Genomic DNA, 20,692 nt, shown 5'->3' with positions numbered 1-20,692 from the left:
TGGTCTTCCTTATAAACCTAATTTTAAAGATCACTGGAGATAGAGAACCAAGATGAAGAAAGATGAAGCCTTACTACTAAGCCTGGAGGCTCTTGAGTGCCAGGTTTTAGCGTGAAGTCATTTTAGCATTAAGTGGAAGACAGAGGAGCAAAAAGAAGTGTTAATAATTGTAAAGGACATGCTGCAGGCTCACTCCAGTCTGCATGCCAAAGCCTTAGATGGGGAGGGGATTTAGTGTGGGGAGGATGAGTCCCTTGGTCTCGGGAAGCTCCTGGGTACAGTACTGTGTTGCAGTGTAACCCATTAGCATTCTCCAGATGGCACAAAGACCTGCCTTTGTCCCCTTCAACTTTAATCTGAGGCACCTACTTTAGCAGCGTGCTTGTCCAAGGTTTTTTCTGTAAAGTGACTGGAGAGCGAGGATGTGCTAGAGAGAAAGAGGTACCTCCAGAGAGCAGACCAATCTTGGATAAGATGATGCACCCAGTGTATCTGTTATAGACCTATATCAGCTGTCCTGGCAGCCCATGGAGACTTGCTCTTGCCTTTTAGGCCTGGGCTTCAGGGTCAATGGGATGACTCACAAATGCCACATGGCCAAATCATGGAAACTGAGCAGAAAAAGTGGGCTTAGGTGGATCACATCTGCCTCCTCCCTTATTCCCTGAAGCCAGCACTGCTCTTAGGAAGGTATGACAGCCAAAGCATGTGCTGCTATTGCTCTGAAGCTGCTGCAGCAAGGGTGAAGGACTAATCACCATCCCGTCTCCTTTCTCTGCCGTGACAGGTATAGTTTGGCAGAGCCCAAGAGCAGGGCTGCTGGAGTTGCTTCTGTTGGTATATGGTTCTGGAAGACAAGTACCATGTCACCTGCTTTAGCTTCATGTGTTTCTTCTAGAAATGCTTAATTTATCACATTAAATAGATAAATGACCTGTGGGATATGCAAAAATCAGAGCTATGTAACAGGTCATCGCTGCATCTTCCACGTTCGTTAATGCTTGCTGGGCATCTCTGGTTACCACAGTGAGGAGGTTTCACCTAACACAAAAATGCTGCTGTGTGGGATCAGGTTCACGGGTTTCTGTGGATGAGCTCATATTTATATTGACGTTCTGCAAGCTTGTAGCTTTTGGTGAGCTGTTGGTTGCGTGTAGGTGCTTCTTTTGGCTTACAAGGCACCAAGACGATGGCGCTTGAACATAGCGAGCGTTAGCCCCTCTTATGGATGGCCAATGATCTGAGCCTCTATAGGAACAGGTTCTGCTCTAGGCATCCTGGGCAGCCCTCACTGGGAAAGAGGAAACCTACTGAAGCTGCATTCCCCACTCCTGTTACAAGCTCCTTTCAGCTGGAAAGCTCCCTGCCATGCGCGCGGCTCTCCGTGGGAAGCAGCCACCTGCACAACGTATAGACATGAAAGGTCTTGTAATTCTGTAGCAAGGTAGCTCAAAAACGCAAGGAGAACTAGTGCTGAGTAAAGTTGCAAAACTATAAAGGAAATGAACATTTACTGCTCTGGGGATTTTTTTTTTTTTTCTTCTCCTGACTGAAGAGGGGCCTGGGGTAGAGCTGTCACCTCCATGGCTGGTAGATCCTTGTCTTGCATTTGAGCAGCATGGAAGGAGAGAACATCAATCCTGCTGGTCCTTTTTGCTGCTCAAATCCAAGGGACAGGATTTGCAAGAGAGGATATTACTGCGCAGAGGTACTGGACTTAATACTCATTTTGGACCCCTCATCTGTCTCCTGGATGCTGCATGGTTCCTGTGCAAAGGCAGGAGCCTGGTTGTTGCCACTAGACACCCCATCCCCTCCAGACCACAAAGGTCTCTGGAGAGAGTTGGGGAACTGCGATGGGCAGTGACATAAAGGACCCTGCCATCCATCTTGCTAAAGGCATGTTAAAGGACTTTAATTCTTATTAATGATATGTATTTCTGGTAGTTTTTTTAAAGTTTTTCAATAATACAATATATTCTAAACAACTTTCTTTTAAACAGGTTGAAGCCATGAAGAGAGTACTAGAAAGTCTCAACCTCAATATAGTAGAGATGGTAGATGAAAATGCAACCTTGGATGGTGGAGATGTCTTATTTACAGGTATAGTGGTAGTGAATTTGCTGTTTACATATTCTGCCTGCCTCGAAGACTGCGTGCTATCTGTCATCTACGTAGTAAAATATAGGTCGTGCGGTTTGTTAAATCAGTTGTTTACTAAATGTCACGAAGGTAGCCGAGAGATGAATTTTCAATGCAACCCTTGATGGCCTGCCTAATGCCTGAATAAATGAAGTAGCAGTACACACAGTACAAAGAGCAGCACTGTGCATACAAATTTTATTTTAGCTTGTAAAGTGCCAATAAGAAAAATGCTTTCAGTAGTCAACTGCCTGCAGTTGTTTCATATTTCTTCTTATAAGCAGCTACGTTCACTAGACTCATTTTGAGGACTTGTAAAAGCTTGATGCAGACAATTGTCGCTAGTTCAATGAATCAAACGCAAAAAATCCATTTTTAGTTTATGGAGAAAGTGGTGGGGTTGCCTGCCAGATGTCATGTGCTACACAACTTATATGCATGGTTGACTTCAAAGATGAAGGTACTGACTGTGTTTTTTATGTCATTAAACCCATTAGGCATTTTCTCACATCGGCTGCACACACGCTTGCTCCCTGCCTGTGTTGAATGAGCCTGTTTATTTTGATCAGCATCACAGTAGACTGGCTGCTTGCCTTGGTTCACCAAGGGGAAAGAAAGGTCTCAAAAGAAGCAGACTGGGAAGGGAGGCCTTTCTAATGCAGTGCAGATCCAGCGCTGATTTCCTCTGGAGCTGGAGGATGCGGTGGCTGCAGAGCTGCCTTCCAGACCAGGGGAAATCTCAGAGGGAGGGGGAAATGGTCAATCAGTGCTGTACTAATCCAGCCCAGCTGTTCTCTTTCCTGACTCAATGACCATTGCAGAGCTTTAGAAGAGGAAGCTATTTATGCTTCTGGTGAAACGTGTCTTCTGGAAAAAGATAATTGCTTTAAATTATCAGCTCACAATTGCAGGTTGCATTCTTCTAAGCTGAATTTTCAGTTTTACTATTCAGCTTGAGAAAAGAAAGATAGAAAATGATACCCATGAAAGACTGCTTCAGAATGTCTCTAAAACAGGCCTGTTTTTAAAATGTGTATGTTCTGATGAAGGAGCTGATGTGGTGATTTTTTTTTGATGGCTTAAAAAAACAAAACAAAACAAAAAAACCCAACTAACTGTTTTGCCCTTCATTTTTTCATTCCAGGCAGAGAATTTTTTGTGGGTCTTTCTAGGCGGACAAATCAACGTGGTGCAGAAATTCTGGCTGACACATTTAAGGTTTGTAGATTCATTCATGCCACAGGAAAGATAGGCTATCATCCACTGAACCAATTTAAAAATTATACTGGCCAAGACATCTGTGATACTCAAGTGCTTTATTTAGGACTTATTAAAGAAAAAAACAAGTACAACTCACTGAAAAGGTTTGAGCATACTGTGAAGTGACAGATGCTGAAGTTGGATCTGAAATGTGAGATTGCTGCATAAAAGTAACTTGGATAGTGGGAGGCTGTTATTATTTGAGAGCGTATCAACACTCACATTCTTAATGTTCTCATGTATCAGCAACGTGTTCTTATTGCTGGTCCCTGGAGAGGTTTTATGTACATACTGTTTAATTACACATTTTAATGTATTTCTTTACAGTTGCAACAATAGTAATATTTGAAACATGTTCTGGATTTTACTCCAGTGCACCAGACAAGACAAGCTGGTCCAGAGGGGTATTTCATACTCAAACAGTTGACACTTGTGCCCTGGGATATGTTGCTATTGTTAATTTGCAGAGAGCAAAATTAATTATGGAATGTCTCAATATAATTATGGAACTAGGACAATTTAAAAATATTTATAGCAACCATTCTTTGTTCCCATACAGGATTATGCTGTCTCCACAGTCCCTGTTCATGATTCTTTGCATCTGAAGAGCTTTTGCAGCATGGCTGGACCAAACTTGATTGCTATTGGATCAAGTGAAGCTGCACAGAAAGCCCTCAAGGTAAAGTGGATAAGAAAATCTTCTAAACAACAAACTTGAGTTTTTTAGTTTTTAATCTCTGCTCAAGGATGCTGGAATTTTAAAATAGATGTAAATCAATGAAAGAGGAAATTGGTACATGTCAGAGTCTCCTGTATGTGCAAACCATAAAGAATGTTTATATCAGGCAAGAGAACAGTGATGTTAATTTAGCTTTAGCTATCTTCAGGAAATAAACGGATTATACAGGTTAAAATGGATTATGCAGGTTATTACTTACAGCTTTGTTGACTAAGAAGGTGGTAATTTAGTGATAGGAGGGAGGAAGGAGATATCATCAGAGCAGCAGCAGATGTTTACTTCAGATGTTGCCTTGAGGAAATGTGGCTTTTAAAATTGCCAGAGGGGAAGTAAAAGTTTTGGCATGAAGGAGGAGGGAGAGGGGTCTGATCCCTTTCGTGAAGATGACCTGTGTACACGTTTTGCAGTGTAGACTTTCTGGATAAGATCAGTAAGTAACTCCAGGTGCAGGGACCAGAGTCCAGGACTCCCTATCTCTGCTTCCTCCATCACCTGGCTCCAAAGTCAAGTTCCTTCCTGGTCACGCTTTTTCCTCTCTGGTCCCATGAGGGTCTCATAACAGCATGGCTTCAGCAGAAAGGAGGGAAGTAGTCTTACCCCAGCCTTGCCAATAATTTGAGTCTCTGAACATTTTCCTTTGAAGTGGGAGGTGTGGGTTTGAACCCTCAGGCTAAGAGGCTTCATGAATCTGGGTCTCTCTTTGCTGGCAGACTTGCGAACCAGTAATCTGTTGTGTAGCAGGTCAACGCTGTACTACCACCATCTTCCTCAGTGGGAAATGTTTATTGCTCCTGTGGGTTGCGCTGGGCTCAGTGGCTTTCCTGCCTGCTGGGTGTGTTCAGAACAAATCTATCAAATTAAGCTTTTTCGGAGATGTGAGCACAGAGACATCTGAGGCCATGAATCTCATTATGCACATAGGCAAGGAGACAGCTCACCTGAGAGATCAGCATCGCTGCTCCTGCATGGTAGCACAGCTGCAGGCACTGATGCTTTGCAGCAGAAAGCAGGGCACCAAAACAGCAAAGTGCAACTGTGACTTGCCCTGAAGTGAAGCTTGAGGGAGTTTATCCCTCTTGATAAATTACGACCCACCATCCTGCATGATTTGGTTTGAGACACAGGTAAGCCAGAGCATATCTGAAAGCATTACAGCTAAGTGTCTTACACATTTTTATCAGGACTTGCCTTCAAAGGTTGAACCAAAATCTACTTTTCAGTGATGGCAGCAAGTCCCAAATTTTCAGCTTAGGATTATACTGATTCTTTTGCCAATAAATAAGAACCAAAGTGCAGGCTTCTGCCCTTTGGCTTTGCAGAAGCCTTCTTGATGCAACAAGGTCACTAATGCATGGAGGAAGCCAGCTGTGTGTCCCTTATAGTAAATTAGGAGGGGTGGAGATAGCTCTGCTTAACTAGTGAGAAAGCTCTTTGAAATCCACTCAGTTTAAATGCAACTTATGCAACCTGACTTGCATCTCTTGCCCTGATTCTAAAGCATGAATTATTTTAAAGAACAGCACTGCTATCAGTGCCCAAGGCTACTGATCTGAATCTGTGCCAGGCAGAACACTTACAACAGAAATAGTGTGTAACTCTGAAATGAACATCCCTGGCCCCCAAAGAGTTTAGGAACCCATCCTTCATGTCTTGTACACCTCCTCAGCTTCAGTAAGCTGATATTTATTACTTCAAAACATCCTTAAGTATTTGCAAGATGGAGGCCTGAGAGACTTGTCCTTACTGCCATGCTGTGATATTTCATTGCACATTTGCTTTTTAGCTTTATACATTTTCCTCGTGGGCATAATCCTAGGACTTTTCATTTCCCAGCAGCATAATTTTTACTATCAGAGCTCAGCAGAGATTTGGTGGTTGTTTTTTTTTCTTTTTTATCTTGTGACAGTTCAAGATTTAAAATGTCTCAGTCCCCAGCTAAGATAAAACCTACATTTCAAATCTCAGTCTCCTCTGCTGGACATGGGTTGAATTATGGAGGCCAGGAAAGTGCAGTCCTGGCTGGCTTAGCCTTGCAGCCTGGCAGCAATTAAGGGTATAGGATAGCAGCCTGATTGCTCTGCATGGGCTTAGGGGAGCTCTTAAGAAAGAGGACAGTCCCGTGGCTTCACACATAGTTTGTAGTGGCTTTAAGTTTGCTCATTCATTTGAACAAGCTGTTGAAGTTACTGTCTTATTGGAGCTCTGGGAGCACGTTCCCAGCTTATCGCCCATGTCTTCTCCCCTGAGAAACTTATGACAAATGGTTTTGGTTGTAAAGGTCTGATGTTACTGATGCTGTGAGATTGATTTAGTTTGGGACGGAAAGTGCCCTGCATCTTTCCCTGTGAAATATGCGCTATCCCAAATATTCAGGCTCAAACTTGAAATGCATTGTGAGCAGCAGCCTGATGAAATTTGCAGATATCCAGACAGCCCTACACTTGTATAGTGTTTATAAACATGAGCAAAATTCAAGTACAATACTGGTTGCTCAGAGCTGCAATTTGAACTTGAGCCAGGACTAATCTGAGAACTCATCAGTTTGATTAAAGCCTTTTGCACAGCTCGGCTAATCGTGTTGCAGTGCATCAATTTAGCTGTTGTAGCCAAAAATATTTTTTGGATAAGCTGATTAAATATTGCTGGTAACTAGCTGTCAAGTAAATACCAGCATTAATCAAGGTACAGTAAAAAGCAGATATGTTTTTAAAAGAAAATGGTAATTAACAAGATAATCTAGCAGTCTTTGATTGTTGGTGGATATCTTTTAAAAAGATAAATCAGCTGTCAGTTTTCTGTGTGTTTCTCTGCATTGGAGATTTAGCGGCACGTTTACATGTGTGTGATGGTTGTGTTTGCTCACACCCTGCCAGCTGAGGTTAGGGACTCTGGCCCGGAGCAGCGGTTTTGTGCTGTAGCACGTGCCCTTCTTGCGCTCCCAGCGAGCTGACAGGTTACATCAGGCAACCACGTCGCAGTCAGAGCAACATACGAAGTTACCTAGAGCATGTTTCTTGCTCAGTATATTGTATCCACGCTCATCCTGGGGAACCTCTAGCTGTTCCTCCAGGAGTCTAAATCTCTTCAGAGAAATTATTGGAAAACAAATAGGTAAAGCATCTGTCTCGGAAATGACGGGGTTGGCAGTGCTGCTTATCACTAGCTTCCTCTAATGTTTGAATTCTTGTTTATTGACCTCAGTGGTTTCTTTGTATTTGTTCATTTGCCTCCAAAAAAAAAAAAAAAATCAGTTGGTAATCAGCTTCTTGCAGTCTTGTGGAAATGCAATTGCAGTAGGATTTATGTGAGGCACTGATACTCAGAATTAAAAGCTGCTCCCTGGATTTCACCAGATTGACAGAGCTATAGCAGTGCTCTCAGCTGCTCCTCTCGTTACCCATCGCAGTATGGTCCCTGAGCTTCTACTGAGTCATTTGCCTGGCACAGCCCAGCATGCCACTCCTTTATTGTGATAGCTTGTTATTTTAAACCTCTCCTTTGTTGTTGCCATTTTTCATGTCTGCTCAGAAAATGCAGTCATACAAGCAAGATGATTAAGCTGTCTTTAACCATCTCTGGTAGTTGAGTTGTTTCCATTCTGTAGTGTGTCTTGTTAGGCAACAAGTAAACTGCTATGTCATGCTTTGCTAACGTTTTACATTTAAAGTAGGATTTATCTTCCTATTAACAATCTTGTTTGAAAGAGACATTTTTCTTGATTGTTCTTACTGGTGCAACTCATGTATCCTTAAAATACTTTAAAAATAGAAAAAGAAATTGCATCTGGTGCTCACGTATGGCAGAGTGCAATTGATCATGAGTTTAGTGCTGTGTGTGTAATGTAAAGCGCTGCAAGTGAGCTAGGAAATGAGTGCACAGAGTCTAGGATTATAGAGCACATGTTAGAAGCAGATAATAAATCAGAAGTGACATTTTAACCATGAAATCCTTTTCAGGCTCTGGCAAGTATAGAATATTTGGGCTGCAGCTGAAAAGTGGCACTTGAGAAAACTGGGTGAAAGAGAGAGACAAATGAACTGCAGAAACTACTGGGGCCTGTAGTGGCTATCACATCTGAAACTTTAACTTCCCTCTGCTGTTTTCAGCGTGCATTTAATTCCTTCTTGTAGTTAAACTCATTTATAATTCCGTACACATAACTCCATAGTTGAACATTGGCCATGGCTGTTGAGCCAGTAAAGCCTGGCATTATTTTTCTCTTCCCTCAGAGAAGCCAGGATTTCCTCCAAACATGTCACCTTTGGGCTCTGATCCTGCACTGTTGGAGTCACGGACTTTTACTGTCAGCATGAATGAGGATGAATTCAGGCTGTGATGGTGCCGGCCCTGGTGTAGGGAGGTGACAGGGCAGGTCCGTGGGCGAATGCTCTGCACTGCTTTTTCCACAACGAGGGACTCAACCCTAGGGTCTTGCTGGGACAACAGATGAGCAGGAACTGGCCTGGGACGTAATCCAGTTCAGGTTCCAGCAGCAAAGACAAACGCTAGGCAAGATGACAACGGGAACCGTGATGCGGCATCTTTTACACACTCCTTTCTGTACTCTCTCGCTCTATACTAAATCCTGAAAAGTCATGTTTCTGTCCATGTTGGCTGTTCATGTTGGTTGGTACAGAGCACAAATCCCCTCCACTTTCTGTGATGAGTGAAGACTTGGACAGCGGCAGATGACGGTGGACACAGTCCTTGGTTTAAGCAGCTTTGTCTACAGTCAAACCATTCTCTGTCACCCTTTGGATAACCCTTTGTAGCAAGCTAATTTATTTGTAGCCTGCTAATGAAGTTTTTCTCTCACCCATCGGGAAATGAGGGTTGTCCTTTGGGTAGGCTCCGATGTCGGGCACTCTCCAAGGGACTAAGCCCAGGGTCTCCCCATGGGGACTGGTAGAGAAAGCCTCCAGCTGACCCCACTGCTCTGGGGTAATGCCTGGTGGTTGCTGATGGATCTCGGAAAGGAGCAGAGGATTTGGAAGGAAGGTGGGATACCTGTCATGGTGCCTAGGGGTGAGGGCTGCGACATGGAGAGCACTCATCCCACCATATAGAATCACAGGATCATAGAATAGTTTGGGTTGGAAGGGACCTTTAAAAGTCATCTAGTCCAACCCCCCCTGCAATGAGCAGGGACATCTTCAACTAGACCAGGCTGCTCAAGAGCCCCATCCAACCTGACCTTGAATGTTTTGACAGATGGGGCATCTGCCATCTCTCTGGGCAACTGTGACGGGTGCACTCAACCCCTTAACCAAACTAGCAGTAGTTTGGTACAGGTTGCAAAGGAAGTAAAGGCCTGAGCCATAGCCAGGCCAAGAACTCCTCTAGTTTCAACCTGTTCTCTGAAAACCCACAAAGGAGCAGAGTGACACAGTGAGCATCGATGGATGCGAGCTTGGAACACCGATCACGTGATTAACACATGAATAGCGCGTGGCTTTTCGAAGACTCATTTATCAAGGAACAAAGAAACTTGTGGGTACAAGGAGTCTCATGCCTACCTTTCCATGCATGTGATTTGACTACAAGCCAAACACTTTATTCCATAAATATGACAGCCTAAGTGAGCCTTCTTTGAGCTCTCCGTGCTAGGCAGCATGGCTGCATGGCAGTGGTCTCCCCTTGAGCTGGGACACCTCTCCAGGTTGCTCCTTGAGGCAGAGAGACCTTTTACCAACAGCAGATCTTTGGATAAGTCCAGTTTGAGCTCTCTCTGAATTGCAGCTTGACTGCATGCCAGGTGACTCTTCCCTTGAGCAGGGATGCCTTTCAAGGTTTGAGATTCCTTACCTGAGACTAAGAGATCCTTCCTTGCCCAAGGTGGAGAGATCCCTTACCCGTGACAGATTATCGGTAAGTGACTGATAGCATGCTGAATTAATATTAATGAAACATTACTAACCCATGTAGCTATTAAATATTAATTACTATAAACTTTGTATAGATAATTTCATTAGACGTAAACCGTTGTCTGAGACTAAGGTTGGACCTAGCTGCACCTGAGCTCTATCAGGAGTTTAGAAAGCAAAGGGGTCCGCTCTGAACCTTGTGACGCAATGGGAGCGTCTTCCTTACCCTTTGCGTCTCTGGTCTCTGTGTGAATCATGCTAACTTGTTTCTAACTCAGTTTTCCTTTGTGTGTTTCTTCCATCCCATAATTAATAAGGTGAACCTTGCTATCAAACTTACTGAACATGGGCAAACCCCTGTTAAACTTTGTTAAATTCTGTCAAATTCATTGAACTCGGTCAAATTATTATTTTACCTCAATAAAACACATTGCTGCTTCTCTTTTGAGTGAGGTACATTCCACTCGTTCGAGACAGCAACCTGTCCCAGTGTTTCACCATCCTCATTGTAAAAAATCTCTTCCTTATATCCAGTCTAAATCTACCCTCATTACCCCTTGTCCTATCGCAACAGGCCCTACTAAAAAGTTTGTCCCCATCTTTCTTATAAGCCCTCTTTAAGTATTGAAAGGCTGCAGTAAGGTCTCCCCGCAGCCTCCTCTTCTCCAGGCTGAACAACCCCAGCTCTGTCAGCCTTTCTTATGGCTTGAGCTTAATCCCTGTGGCTGCTGTATCTGGGGTATTCCCTCCAGGATCTGGGATAACGGGGCACTTCCTGGTTTCACGTGAAACATCTGGGATTTCACCTGGTCGTTTCAGAGGAAGGGATGCTAGTTACAGAGGCAGCGTGGCTGTGGCAGATGTCAGGGCTGAGTGCTGTTGCAAGGCAGAGCAGGCAATGCAGCTGAGCTTGTAACCCCTTGTGTCCCCTGGACAGACCTGCCCCAGCGGGACCTGGAGGAGTGGTGACATCTGCACTTCTGAGCTCGTCCTTGGTATCCTGGGCTCCAAGCTCATTAGTCAATGGGATTTCATTATGGTCAGGAGTGTATCGGGATGTGTACAGTAGTGCAATACCATGACTTCAGCAAATACCTTTCTTTTTTTCCCCACTTTCGATAAAAGGTTGACATGATTGCTCTGCCTTGATCTTGACTCTCCGATTCAGTATCTTCTATTAGGAGTGGAGCTGCTCATTCACCCCCTAAATTATTCCCTGAAGGACGCTCTTGCAAATGCACCCCCATATGCTGTTTTGACAGAGGTCAAGGGAGACTTATCAAAACCACATCTTAAGGATAAAATAGAAAGGAGTCTCTTTGGGGCAACTAGGCCTTTGGTCTGTATCCAAAGTTATGATCAGAGCAGTGCTTTTAAAGACTTGGGCGCAAGGAGTTGTTCTAGTATTGGCAGTTGCCCTCATTCCTGTGATTAAATGCCTTTTGTTCTTATTCCATCTTGTATAACTGAAGTCTCTGTAGTGTGCCAGCTTTAAAAAGCCGAGTGGTTTCCCTGCATGAGAGCAGGGTTATAGTGCCTGCATAAAAGCTAAGGGGTTCCCAGCTCTGCCACAGAAGCGCCTCCAGAACGGGCACCTAAGGGAAAACTTCATCTGTCCAATGTTCTTAGAAAGCAGCCTGTGCCCCCAGGCAGCGTGAAAAGGCTCTGCTAAATCTGCTCTTCCTATTGTCTGTGTAGTGTCTGTCTTTTCTAGTAATGCACAAGCCTGCAGGAAAACATTATCTCTTCTTCCTTAAGAATTCATCATTTGTGCCTCTGCTTATTCCCCATATGAAGTCATAATCCTCTATTTACGATATCAGAATGCGTTGCTGTGGAAATGATTACTAATATTAATAATCCAAAGAGGATGACATCAGTTAGGGAATTAGCAGAAGGTGCAGATGAATGCTGACTTTTCTGTAGTGCAGCAACAAAGAAAGGTTAGTGAAATCCAGAGAACAATTGACAACTTGCTCCTAAAAATAAAAATTAAAAAATGAGACTTTGCTGTTCTCAGCCTTATAGATAGGAAAATTAGTCAATTTATAAAATTCTGTGCACTTTCCTTTAGCTCTGTCTGATTTTTCCATTAGTTTATGAATTAGGGGTGTATGGCATCTCAGAGGACACAGGTCTTCACTGAGTACCAGATGACCTGCTACTTTAAAAAAGCAACTAGTTGTGTTTTCCTTTAATTAAAGTTAGATGTTGTAATAAACATACTGTGCTTAACTGAGTGTCAGTGCTGTGCAGTTTGCATACATGCAGAAGAATCTAATCTTTTGGAATATACAGACTCAAAAGTGTACATTTATAGAACAGGGACTGTTGTGTTAGTCGGGTTTTTTTTTTTTTTTTAAAAAGGGCGAGGAAAGTGTCCCTTTCAACACATTTGTCGTCACCCGTAAGGCTGTCAGCCGCAGGAGCTGGGTCAGAGGCTGACTGAGAAGATGTCATTTGACTTGCGTAAATGCAAGACTCAGGTTTCTATTCCTTTGCTGCTTCTTTTTTTTTCTTTGACTATTCTCTCCTTGGGTTCCTGTTCCAAAAGACAGGATGTTCGTCCTCTCGCCTTCTTGACTGAAAGAACACACGTAAGCGGCTTCCTTTTCCCCTCCTCAGGTCGTGGTTTCCCTTTGCAGCGGTCCTGGGGCAGAGCTGGCAGGCAGGTGACAGCGTGGCCGTGACGCAAGGTGGTTCAGAGGGGCAGAGCAGCGCAGGTGCGCCTGTGAACGGCACCTGGTACCCGTCACATCTGCAGTGATGCAAAAGGTGTCCTGCACCAGGAAAAGCTGAGGAGCAGGGTGGGAGACATTGCTTAAAGAACTCTGCCGTCTGGAAAACATGACTGAGAGGGTGCAGCAGGGAAGAAAAGCCCAAAGCCCAGCTGCTGAGAGTGTGGGTGGTAGGTGGAAATTAAAGTAACACTCTGGCTGTGTATGGGCTAAGAAATTTGGTGTAGTGACCATGGCACACTGCGGCATTGCTGGTTTCAAATAGATCTAGAATGCCGTTTGCATCCATAGGGTCTGTCCTGTCCTATCCTATATCTCTAGCAGACTTCAGTAGCTGACAAGAAGCCTTAGATCGTTCTACTGTGGCTTATGCTGCTCAAAGTGTTTGTCTTGTCCCCTTCCTACTGAGTCTGCCCTGCTGTTGTCTCTCCCACCTGTCTGCATTTCAGGGGTGACACTCCTCATAGATCTTGACGTTCAAGAAGGTCACTGGCTTTTCCAGCTCTGCTCTTCTGTCCCCTCTGGTCAGCCTGGCCAACTGCTTATGGTTGCTGTTGTCACTGCTGCGTTTCAAGGAAACTGAGGAGCTGTTAAGTGGCTTGTGTGGCAGGCTGAGTCCCTGCACCCAGGCGCATAGCACCGTGGCATAGCTCTCCAGCCCCGCTCTGTCCCACATTTTCTTGTGTTGAGCCCTAAGGCTGCTGCTTTCCATCTCCAGTGCCAGTTTTTTCTCCAAATAGGAAAAGGCGAGGAAGCAACTTAATAGACAGAGACAGGGCGATAAAACAATGAATGAAATTCAGTGTAGATAAGTGTGAAGTGATGTGCAGCAAGGGACAGGGAGAATGACGATGTGAACATCACATACGAAGTAATGTGCTCTGACTGATCATTACCACAGAAATAAGATTCTTGGCCTGTTGAAATTGCCAGCTCAGCTGAAAGCCTAAAGAACAACATCATTATGGCACTGATTAAAGCTGTGGTGCATCTGCATGTTGGCTGTTGTGTGCATTTTGCATGCATGATCCCTTTGTTCCAAAAATAGATATAGTAGAACTGGAAAGATTCAGAAAAGTGCAATAAGGATGGATGGATACCTGGAACAGCTTCCCTGAGGAGACGAACTAAGCAAGCTATGACTGTAATGTAAAAAAGAAGACAACTAAGAGGTGATGATAGATGTCTATGAAATCAGGAGTGATGTGGAAAAGGTGACTGGGAATCAACTGTTCACTGTCTCTCCCTGTGCAAGAACCATGGGAGCTTTAAAGGCAAGGGGCAAGTTCAAAAAACAAAAGAAATGTCGACTCCAGTCCCTGTCGTAGGATCCAGAAGTGGGATCTTAAGGGTCTTGTCCAACCTTAACGATTCTATGATTCTATGATATGGTCACCTTTGATGTGGGACTGGAGACCCACATGATGCAGCACTAAAAAAGAAGCACTTCCAGGTTCCACAAGCATTAAAAAATGGCAGGTTTGGTAATCAGAGGTATTTTCCAGGTAGTGAGCAATAATTTACCTTTCTCAGTCCTCCCTCCAGATGGCAACATACTGGTCAGGTGCCCGTCCTCATCTTTTGCCTTAAGTGTGTAAGGGTGTAAGTCTGCTGTCGTTCCCAGACAAGTGGCCCTTCCTCCAAGCAGAAGAGAAGCATGCTGTCCTCCAGACTCCCAGCTAACCTGGGTGGATGTGACTTGCATATTGCTGAGTTGTTCTTCTCATCAGTGTTAGTTGCCCTGCACCACAAAAGGCTTAATTTTCATGGTTACAGGCAAAGTCTTGATGTAGCTTAATGTTTTTCTCACAACTTTCAGTCTCTTGCATTAAAATCTTCCAACTTGCACTGTACCCCAGGCCATGTGTTACTTAAGCATCAGTGTAAACAGGCCAAACTTTAATGTGCTTGGAAAGAAGGAAGAGGTGGGATGGAAGAAATATCTTCAATAGTTTTTAGTGAATAGTTTTCTTTTAAGAATACCGTGACTTGAAGGATTTAGGACAAGGTAACTGAAATCTGGTGAGGGACTGATCCTGTGGGTGTAGGGTTATATGCATTTAACTTGGGCTTAGGTTTGTTTTTTCTTCTAAATGTTGGGGGCTAGGGGAGCAGGAGCTAATCAACACAAAAATCAGACCCTGAAAATCTGCGCTTCTTGTCAACCTGACACAGGCATTTTTAAGTGCGGTGTTCATTGCCATGTTAGCAAGAAGAATGCTCGCTGTACATTTGGTTTTGCTGGTGGGGTGTTGGAGATCCAAAGGTGCCTTGCAGGTGTGGTGGGTTTGGTCGCTGTCTGTCCTGCAGCAAACTGGATGCGAGTAGGTCCCTGATGGCAGCAGGGCTCAGACTGGTGCCGTCCTCATGGAGGGGGAAAATTTGTAACTAGGGTTGGCCTGGTTTAAAAGTGCATGCGGTCATCTTAACTCTCTCAGTGATAATAGGCCCTAAACACATACGCATTTTTCCTTCATGCATAATGCTGCTTCATATTTAGGATTATTTAGCTTATCCATTACCTCAGTTGTCGGAAGACGCACTGTAAGAAACTATAGAAAAGGCATTTTAGGCTATGCGAATGACTTCAACATAAGGAAAGCATGACTAAGGGCTGAGAGAATGCGCAATGAAAATCACCCTCTTCAGGCTGAAGAAAATTCCCAGAAAAACTAGGCATGCGGGAAATGCCTGCCTCTTAACGTAGCTGGTCATACAATGTTCGTACAATGTTTGTGGGCAGAAAGCCAGCCCTCCGCAAACACATTGTGCAAGCGCTGTAGTCTTTGTAAACTTGTAATTTCAAAAAAATACATATTTTTGGGGTGTATCTGATAGAAAATACAATCAAAGGACCTTGCTTTTATCTCCTCCTCTGCCCTGGAGTCCTGTCTGACCAGGCACATGTGCTCAATGACTTTACATAATAGAAATATGGAAAACCCCACGGGTCTTCAAAGTAACCCGATTGCAGTGTATCAGTGCATTTCTGCTGCATCCGGAGCCTCCCTATTGGGCAGGTTTGGGCTGTTATTGCTGGGATGCTTTCTCAAGAAAGCGGGGTTTGAAATTTTACTTCAACATGCAGGCATAGTTAAATGGGGATGAAAGCTTGCAAATATGATTTTCTTCTTACCTTAAAAGCTGAGGAAGAGAGTAATCCTGTATTGTCAAATGTCCAGTTACTAATAAATGCTTTCTTGCTATGGTGTTTGAGCTAGCTGACATCCCATTCCCACCGTCACAGCTGTGTACTCAAACTCCCTTGCTGCTTTATCTCACTTTCCCACTCTCTTTTTTTTTTTTACCTCATTTGTTTCTGAATTAATTCAGCCACCACTTCTGTGCTTTTTAATCTTGAAAACAATCTTCCTATCGTGCCCTCCCATCATGTCCCAGGGTTCCCAAAGTTAGTTCATGCCTTGTGCTGGCCCAGCTAGAGCCCTGCCACTTGTTCTTCATTTCTGCCTGCAGCTGGTGTTCTCACTTCAGCATTTTGCAGGAGTGAGTGAATGGGAGATGTGTCCATAGCCTTCTGCTAAGAATTCATTCGTAATTTCATATGGAAATGTTATACAGTGATTCACAATGTATTTCTGATGAATGAGCCATTCCTACAGAAAACCTACAATATCGGGATTCTGCTGCCAACAAGGACTGGAGAAAGCACAACTGTTTGCGAGCTGAGTGAAATCCAGGCACGGTGGCTTTTCCTCTACTGATACATGTCTTTCAGTGCAGATTTTATTAAATATGTTTTCTTAATCCAGACTTAAAAAGATTATGTAGGGAAGAAAAGAGAAGTCGCAGGTAGAGGACAAGTCTGCTGGCTCTGGTTACCAGGGAGAAGAGTTGCACCGGTGCAAGCATGTCACCTGCTGCTAGATGTCTGCAGCATCAAGGAAAGTGTAATAAAATACATCTTGACAAACAAAATTATAAATAGGAAACTCAACCATGGTAAGCACAGTAATAAAAATATATCCGGTGAAGTAAAGGTGCAAGGATTTTTTTTTTTCCCCAGAAAAACACATTAACCTTTTATGGAGGTAGATGTGACCTTGGGAACTCGGGAACGTTTCATAACTTCAGAAGGAACAAGAAATGACAATCTGATAGCACTTCCTCAAGAATGCACGGCATTCTTCATTGTGAGTTTCATGTTCTCCGCGGGATGTGGATGACTCAGGCTACAACATGAAAAATGTATCCAGACCTATAAAGGAATTACTTACTGTGTGTATGCAAGCATGAGTTGCTTTGTTGCTTCCCAGTATGGTGTAGATCCTTGTTAGAATTCAGTTCCATATAATATTTTTTAATGAATGAGAAGTAGTACAAATGAACTTGCAAATAATCTAAAGGTGAATTTAACTGTGCCTAAAATCAAAGTCTGCTCTCTACTATGTGATGTAAATCTGTGGGGTTTCCCTCAGAAGGGAATTGAGTTGAAAAATTTTGTTATCAGAATACCAGTTTGGTTTTAAGATGATATTAGTGTGAGTATTTTTAGGCTGAAAAAAAGCCTTTTCTTCTTGTTTGTGTCTTTGCAATGTATGTGAGAACATAGCGGGGCTAGTAAAGAAACGGGAATGCTTGAATTTGCTTAGGCTTTCAGTAGGACCAAAGTTTTTGACTTTGAGCTTTGTTTATTTCTGCATTATTTTAGGTCTCTGTCAGGGTGAAGCTGAAGTGAAGCTGGAGTGGTACAATGGGGAGTCAGGCATCTTGTGTCCAGGCTTTTCCCATCTTTATTAAAAAGTTGAGCCTGTTCCAAAACACGGGATCTCAGGCTCCTCATGTGCTGAGGGTCTCTGTCTTGGAAATTCCAGCCGGGATCCCAATTTGTGTATGAGCCCTATATTCGTAAACCAAACCTCTGAAACCCACCAGCTCTACTGTTCTGAGGAGGTTATTGTGTTGTCCCCTTGGGAAAGAGGATTAGCGCAGACGTGCCTTCTCACTCCCCAGCACAGGTGCTTAGTGACAGAGTAACTGCTTGCAAAGCAGAAAGGAGGTCCTTGAAAAGAATTAAGATTGGGCCCATATCCAGGCTGGGAACTGTTCCTGTCCTGTTTGTGTTAATTCACAGTCATTTTATAAATATTGAATGATGGCTGCTTTTTTTGAAGGTGCTGAGCACCTATAGTTTCCATCAATGCAAGCAGGAGTTTTGCATACTTAATGCGCATTCCTTAAGGAAAAGACCCCACGGATGATGCTTACTGAGTGCCCTGCTTAATCCTGCCACTTGGAGGAACCATTTCACAAAGGTTTTCTGCTGCTCATTTCAGTTAGGGTTAGTAGATTCTTCCTTGAAGGGGAGAGATGAAAAGAGATCTCCTTCATTGCTGCATAGCAAAATGACTCTTGGCTGACTTGGCAATTGTAGTTAGCTATTTCTTGAAGGCTGTGTTCTCCTATTTGTTTGGGGCTGCTAATGTGTTTGGTCTAAATAGCTGTGCTTTGTGTTTCCTGGCAGACCATGCAACAGATGAGCGACCACCGCTATGACAAGCTGACAGTGCCCGACGATGCCGCAGCAAACTGCATCTACTTAAACATTCCCAGTAAAGGCCACGTCCTGCTGCACCGAGCCCCCGAGGAGTACCCGGAGAGCGCGAAGGTGAGTGCCGCACTGAGGGTGCCTGGGAGACCCCCAGCGTCCCAGCCTCACCGGGAAGTCAGTGGGAATTGAAATCGGGTGCTTTCCAGAATGGGCTGTTGTATCCCACCATGGAAATACCAGATGGTGAAAGGTGGGAGGCCTGGGCTCTGTTCTCATCTGCACTACTCATTTAATTACTGTCTCTTGTGCCCCTGGTGCTGCTTCTGCATAACTGGATGTAGCAACAGTTCCCCTCACCGCAGTATTGATGCGCGTGAATCCTATAGCCAGAAGGCCATGTACACTGTAAACAGTAGTGTTGATTACAAATGACGAGATGGCTTAGCACCTGCTGATAAATCCATGCCTGTTGATTCTGTAAATACTTAGAGAAAAGGGAAAGTAGAGAGGCCTAAAGCATAACAACTTCTGTTCCATTTTCTTTCCTAAACAGGTATTTGAAAAACTGAAGGACCACATGCTGATCCCAATAGCCAACACAGAACTGGAGAAAGTAGATGGGGCACTCACCTGTTGCTCTGTGCTTATTAACAAAAATTCAGAATTATGAGTTTACAGAGTCCCTCCCTTGTAACTGGCAATAATGTTACACACAAGGTAGACGAATCTGTATCCACACTTTTATTGTTTTTATTGACAATCTACTGTACCACTGTGCTACTAACCCTTGTTTACAAATTTTTTGCTTTGTGTATTTTTATTATGTCCTTGCAGATGGTATTTAAGGTGGATGTACGGTTTGTTGGGGGGCACATAACTTTTAAGTATGTTAGTCCCATGGGCTAGCAGAAGACAATTATAATGGCTAACGCCTAGCTTTAGTGATTTAACATATCTGTGTGAAAATTTTATGAAAACCAACTAATTCTCAACATTTCAAGCACCTCTGTTGTCTTTACACTATTCCCTTCTCCTGTCTTTTTTTTCTCTTGCTTTCTTGCTCTGCATCTTCTTTTTCCTTCCTCGGTCCTCTTTACTTTCAGTGATGCAAGGTATCAGGGGGACTGAAGAAAACTCAGTGGGCTCATGAACTTGGTATCTTGTGTGGTAGGGAAGCTTTCCGTACACTGGCTGGAACAGTGGGCAATGGACTGTGCTCGCTGTCTCAGCCATATCACGTTGCTGCTGCCGGGCAGAGTTGTGGCTGGAATCAGTTTCAGACGCCAGGTCGCAACTTCAGAAAAAGCTTCCTCCGATGGGAGCATTCAAGGGCAACGTCTGCCTGGGAAACTTGAATGACAGAAAGATAGAGAGTAGTGCAGCCACACAAGATACGTCCTGCAAGTTCAGGTCCCAGTTTGCTGCTAATGCCATGACTTTCAATTTGGTGAGAATGGAAGAGGAGTTTTTAAAAAGGCCAGATCCCAGGGAGCACCCAAACCACAAAAATGAAAGACTGAGATGCTTTTTGGAAAAGTTAAACCTACGAAAGTAATCTAAAATATGGGTTTTTTTTAAATTCTCTTTGTTTACTTTTTTATTTATTTCTGTCTCTCTGTTTTTTCCTCTTTTGGAGGCCACTTACTAGCAAAATTCAAAAGAAAAGGATGATAGACGGAGTTGAAGGACAGCTATTCCTGGATTATGCTCATGAATAAGGGAAGCTATTTTTCCCTGAAAGATTGGCATTTGTACTTTATCTGCCCTTGGGGCAGTTTTTCTTGGAACAATAACAGTCTTATATTTTTTAATTGCATGAATATTTACTGTGGTATTCAGTTAAAACAAATATAATTTTTGTAGCAAATTCCACAGCATGTTTACCCACTGAATCATACTTTTTTTCACCACAGTAAAGTGAAGCATACCCCATTGTATTCACATGCTTCTTGTTAAATCATTTGTAAACTAAGGATGGAGAAATTCCCAAACAGAGGCAGTAGTGGGAACTCTCCAGGGACTGACAAATAGTCTGAACATGTTATCAGCTTCCTAGACATCTCCTCCACCTTTCCTGAACCACTTGTGGCCTGTTGCTGAGGTACAGTAGGAAGCGAGCAGGGGGGGCTCAGGCAATGCAGTCTGCAGGAAAGCAAACAGTATTAACTGAGCGCACACTGGGATATCCTTTGGAAACCTGCATGCTTTTTTTGTGCAGTCATAAGGCAGGAAACACTAGTACTCATATCCCTAGGTACTCCTCAGCCTATCTCTCACTTCATCTCAGTGGCTAACAAGGAGGGAACCTCCTGGCAGCTACCAGAATACATCTGATGCTTTGTGGGGACACTGCATGTTGTGATGACATGAGGTGTCACGAGGGAGAGAGCAATGACGAGTGAATATAATGTATGTGAAAGGAGAGCGTGTCCCAAAGGAA

The 20,692-nt window shown here is 43.7% G+C and overlaps 1 protein-coding gene across 1 annotated transcript in view; it reads left to right on the top strand.

Moving 5' to 3' along the window:
- Positions 1 to 19,111, top strand: part of DDAH1 (dimethylarginine dimethylaminohydrolase 1) — a gene marked incomplete at its 5' end in the record, with an annotated part of 60,665 nt that extends 41,554 nt beyond the window's left edge. The window contains 5 exons of the mRNA XM_082312531.1: positions 2,004 to 2,103; positions 3,287 to 3,360; positions 3,962 to 4,081; positions 18,226 to 18,369; positions 18,806 to 19,111. Coding sequence (XP_082168657.1) covers positions 2,004 to 2,103; positions 3,287 to 3,360; positions 3,962 to 4,081; positions 18,226 to 18,369; positions 18,806 to 18,922 — 555 coding nt within the window. The 3' untranslated portion in view covers positions 18,923 to 19,111. The remainder of the gene's footprint in view (positions 1 to 2,003; positions 2,104 to 3,286; positions 3,361 to 3,961; positions 4,082 to 18,225; positions 18,370 to 18,805) is intronic.
- Positions 19,112 to 20,692: the final 1,581 nt, after the last annotated feature.

The sequence above is a fragment of the Platalea leucorodia genome (genome assembly GCF_965183815.1).
Source record: "Platalea leucorodia genome assembly, chromosome: 5".
In the NCBI taxonomy this organism is placed as follows: Eukaryota; Metazoa; Chordata; class Aves; order Pelecaniformes; family Threskiornithidae; genus Platalea; species Platalea leucorodia.
This window is presented reverse-complemented; position numbering and strand designations above follow the sequence as displayed.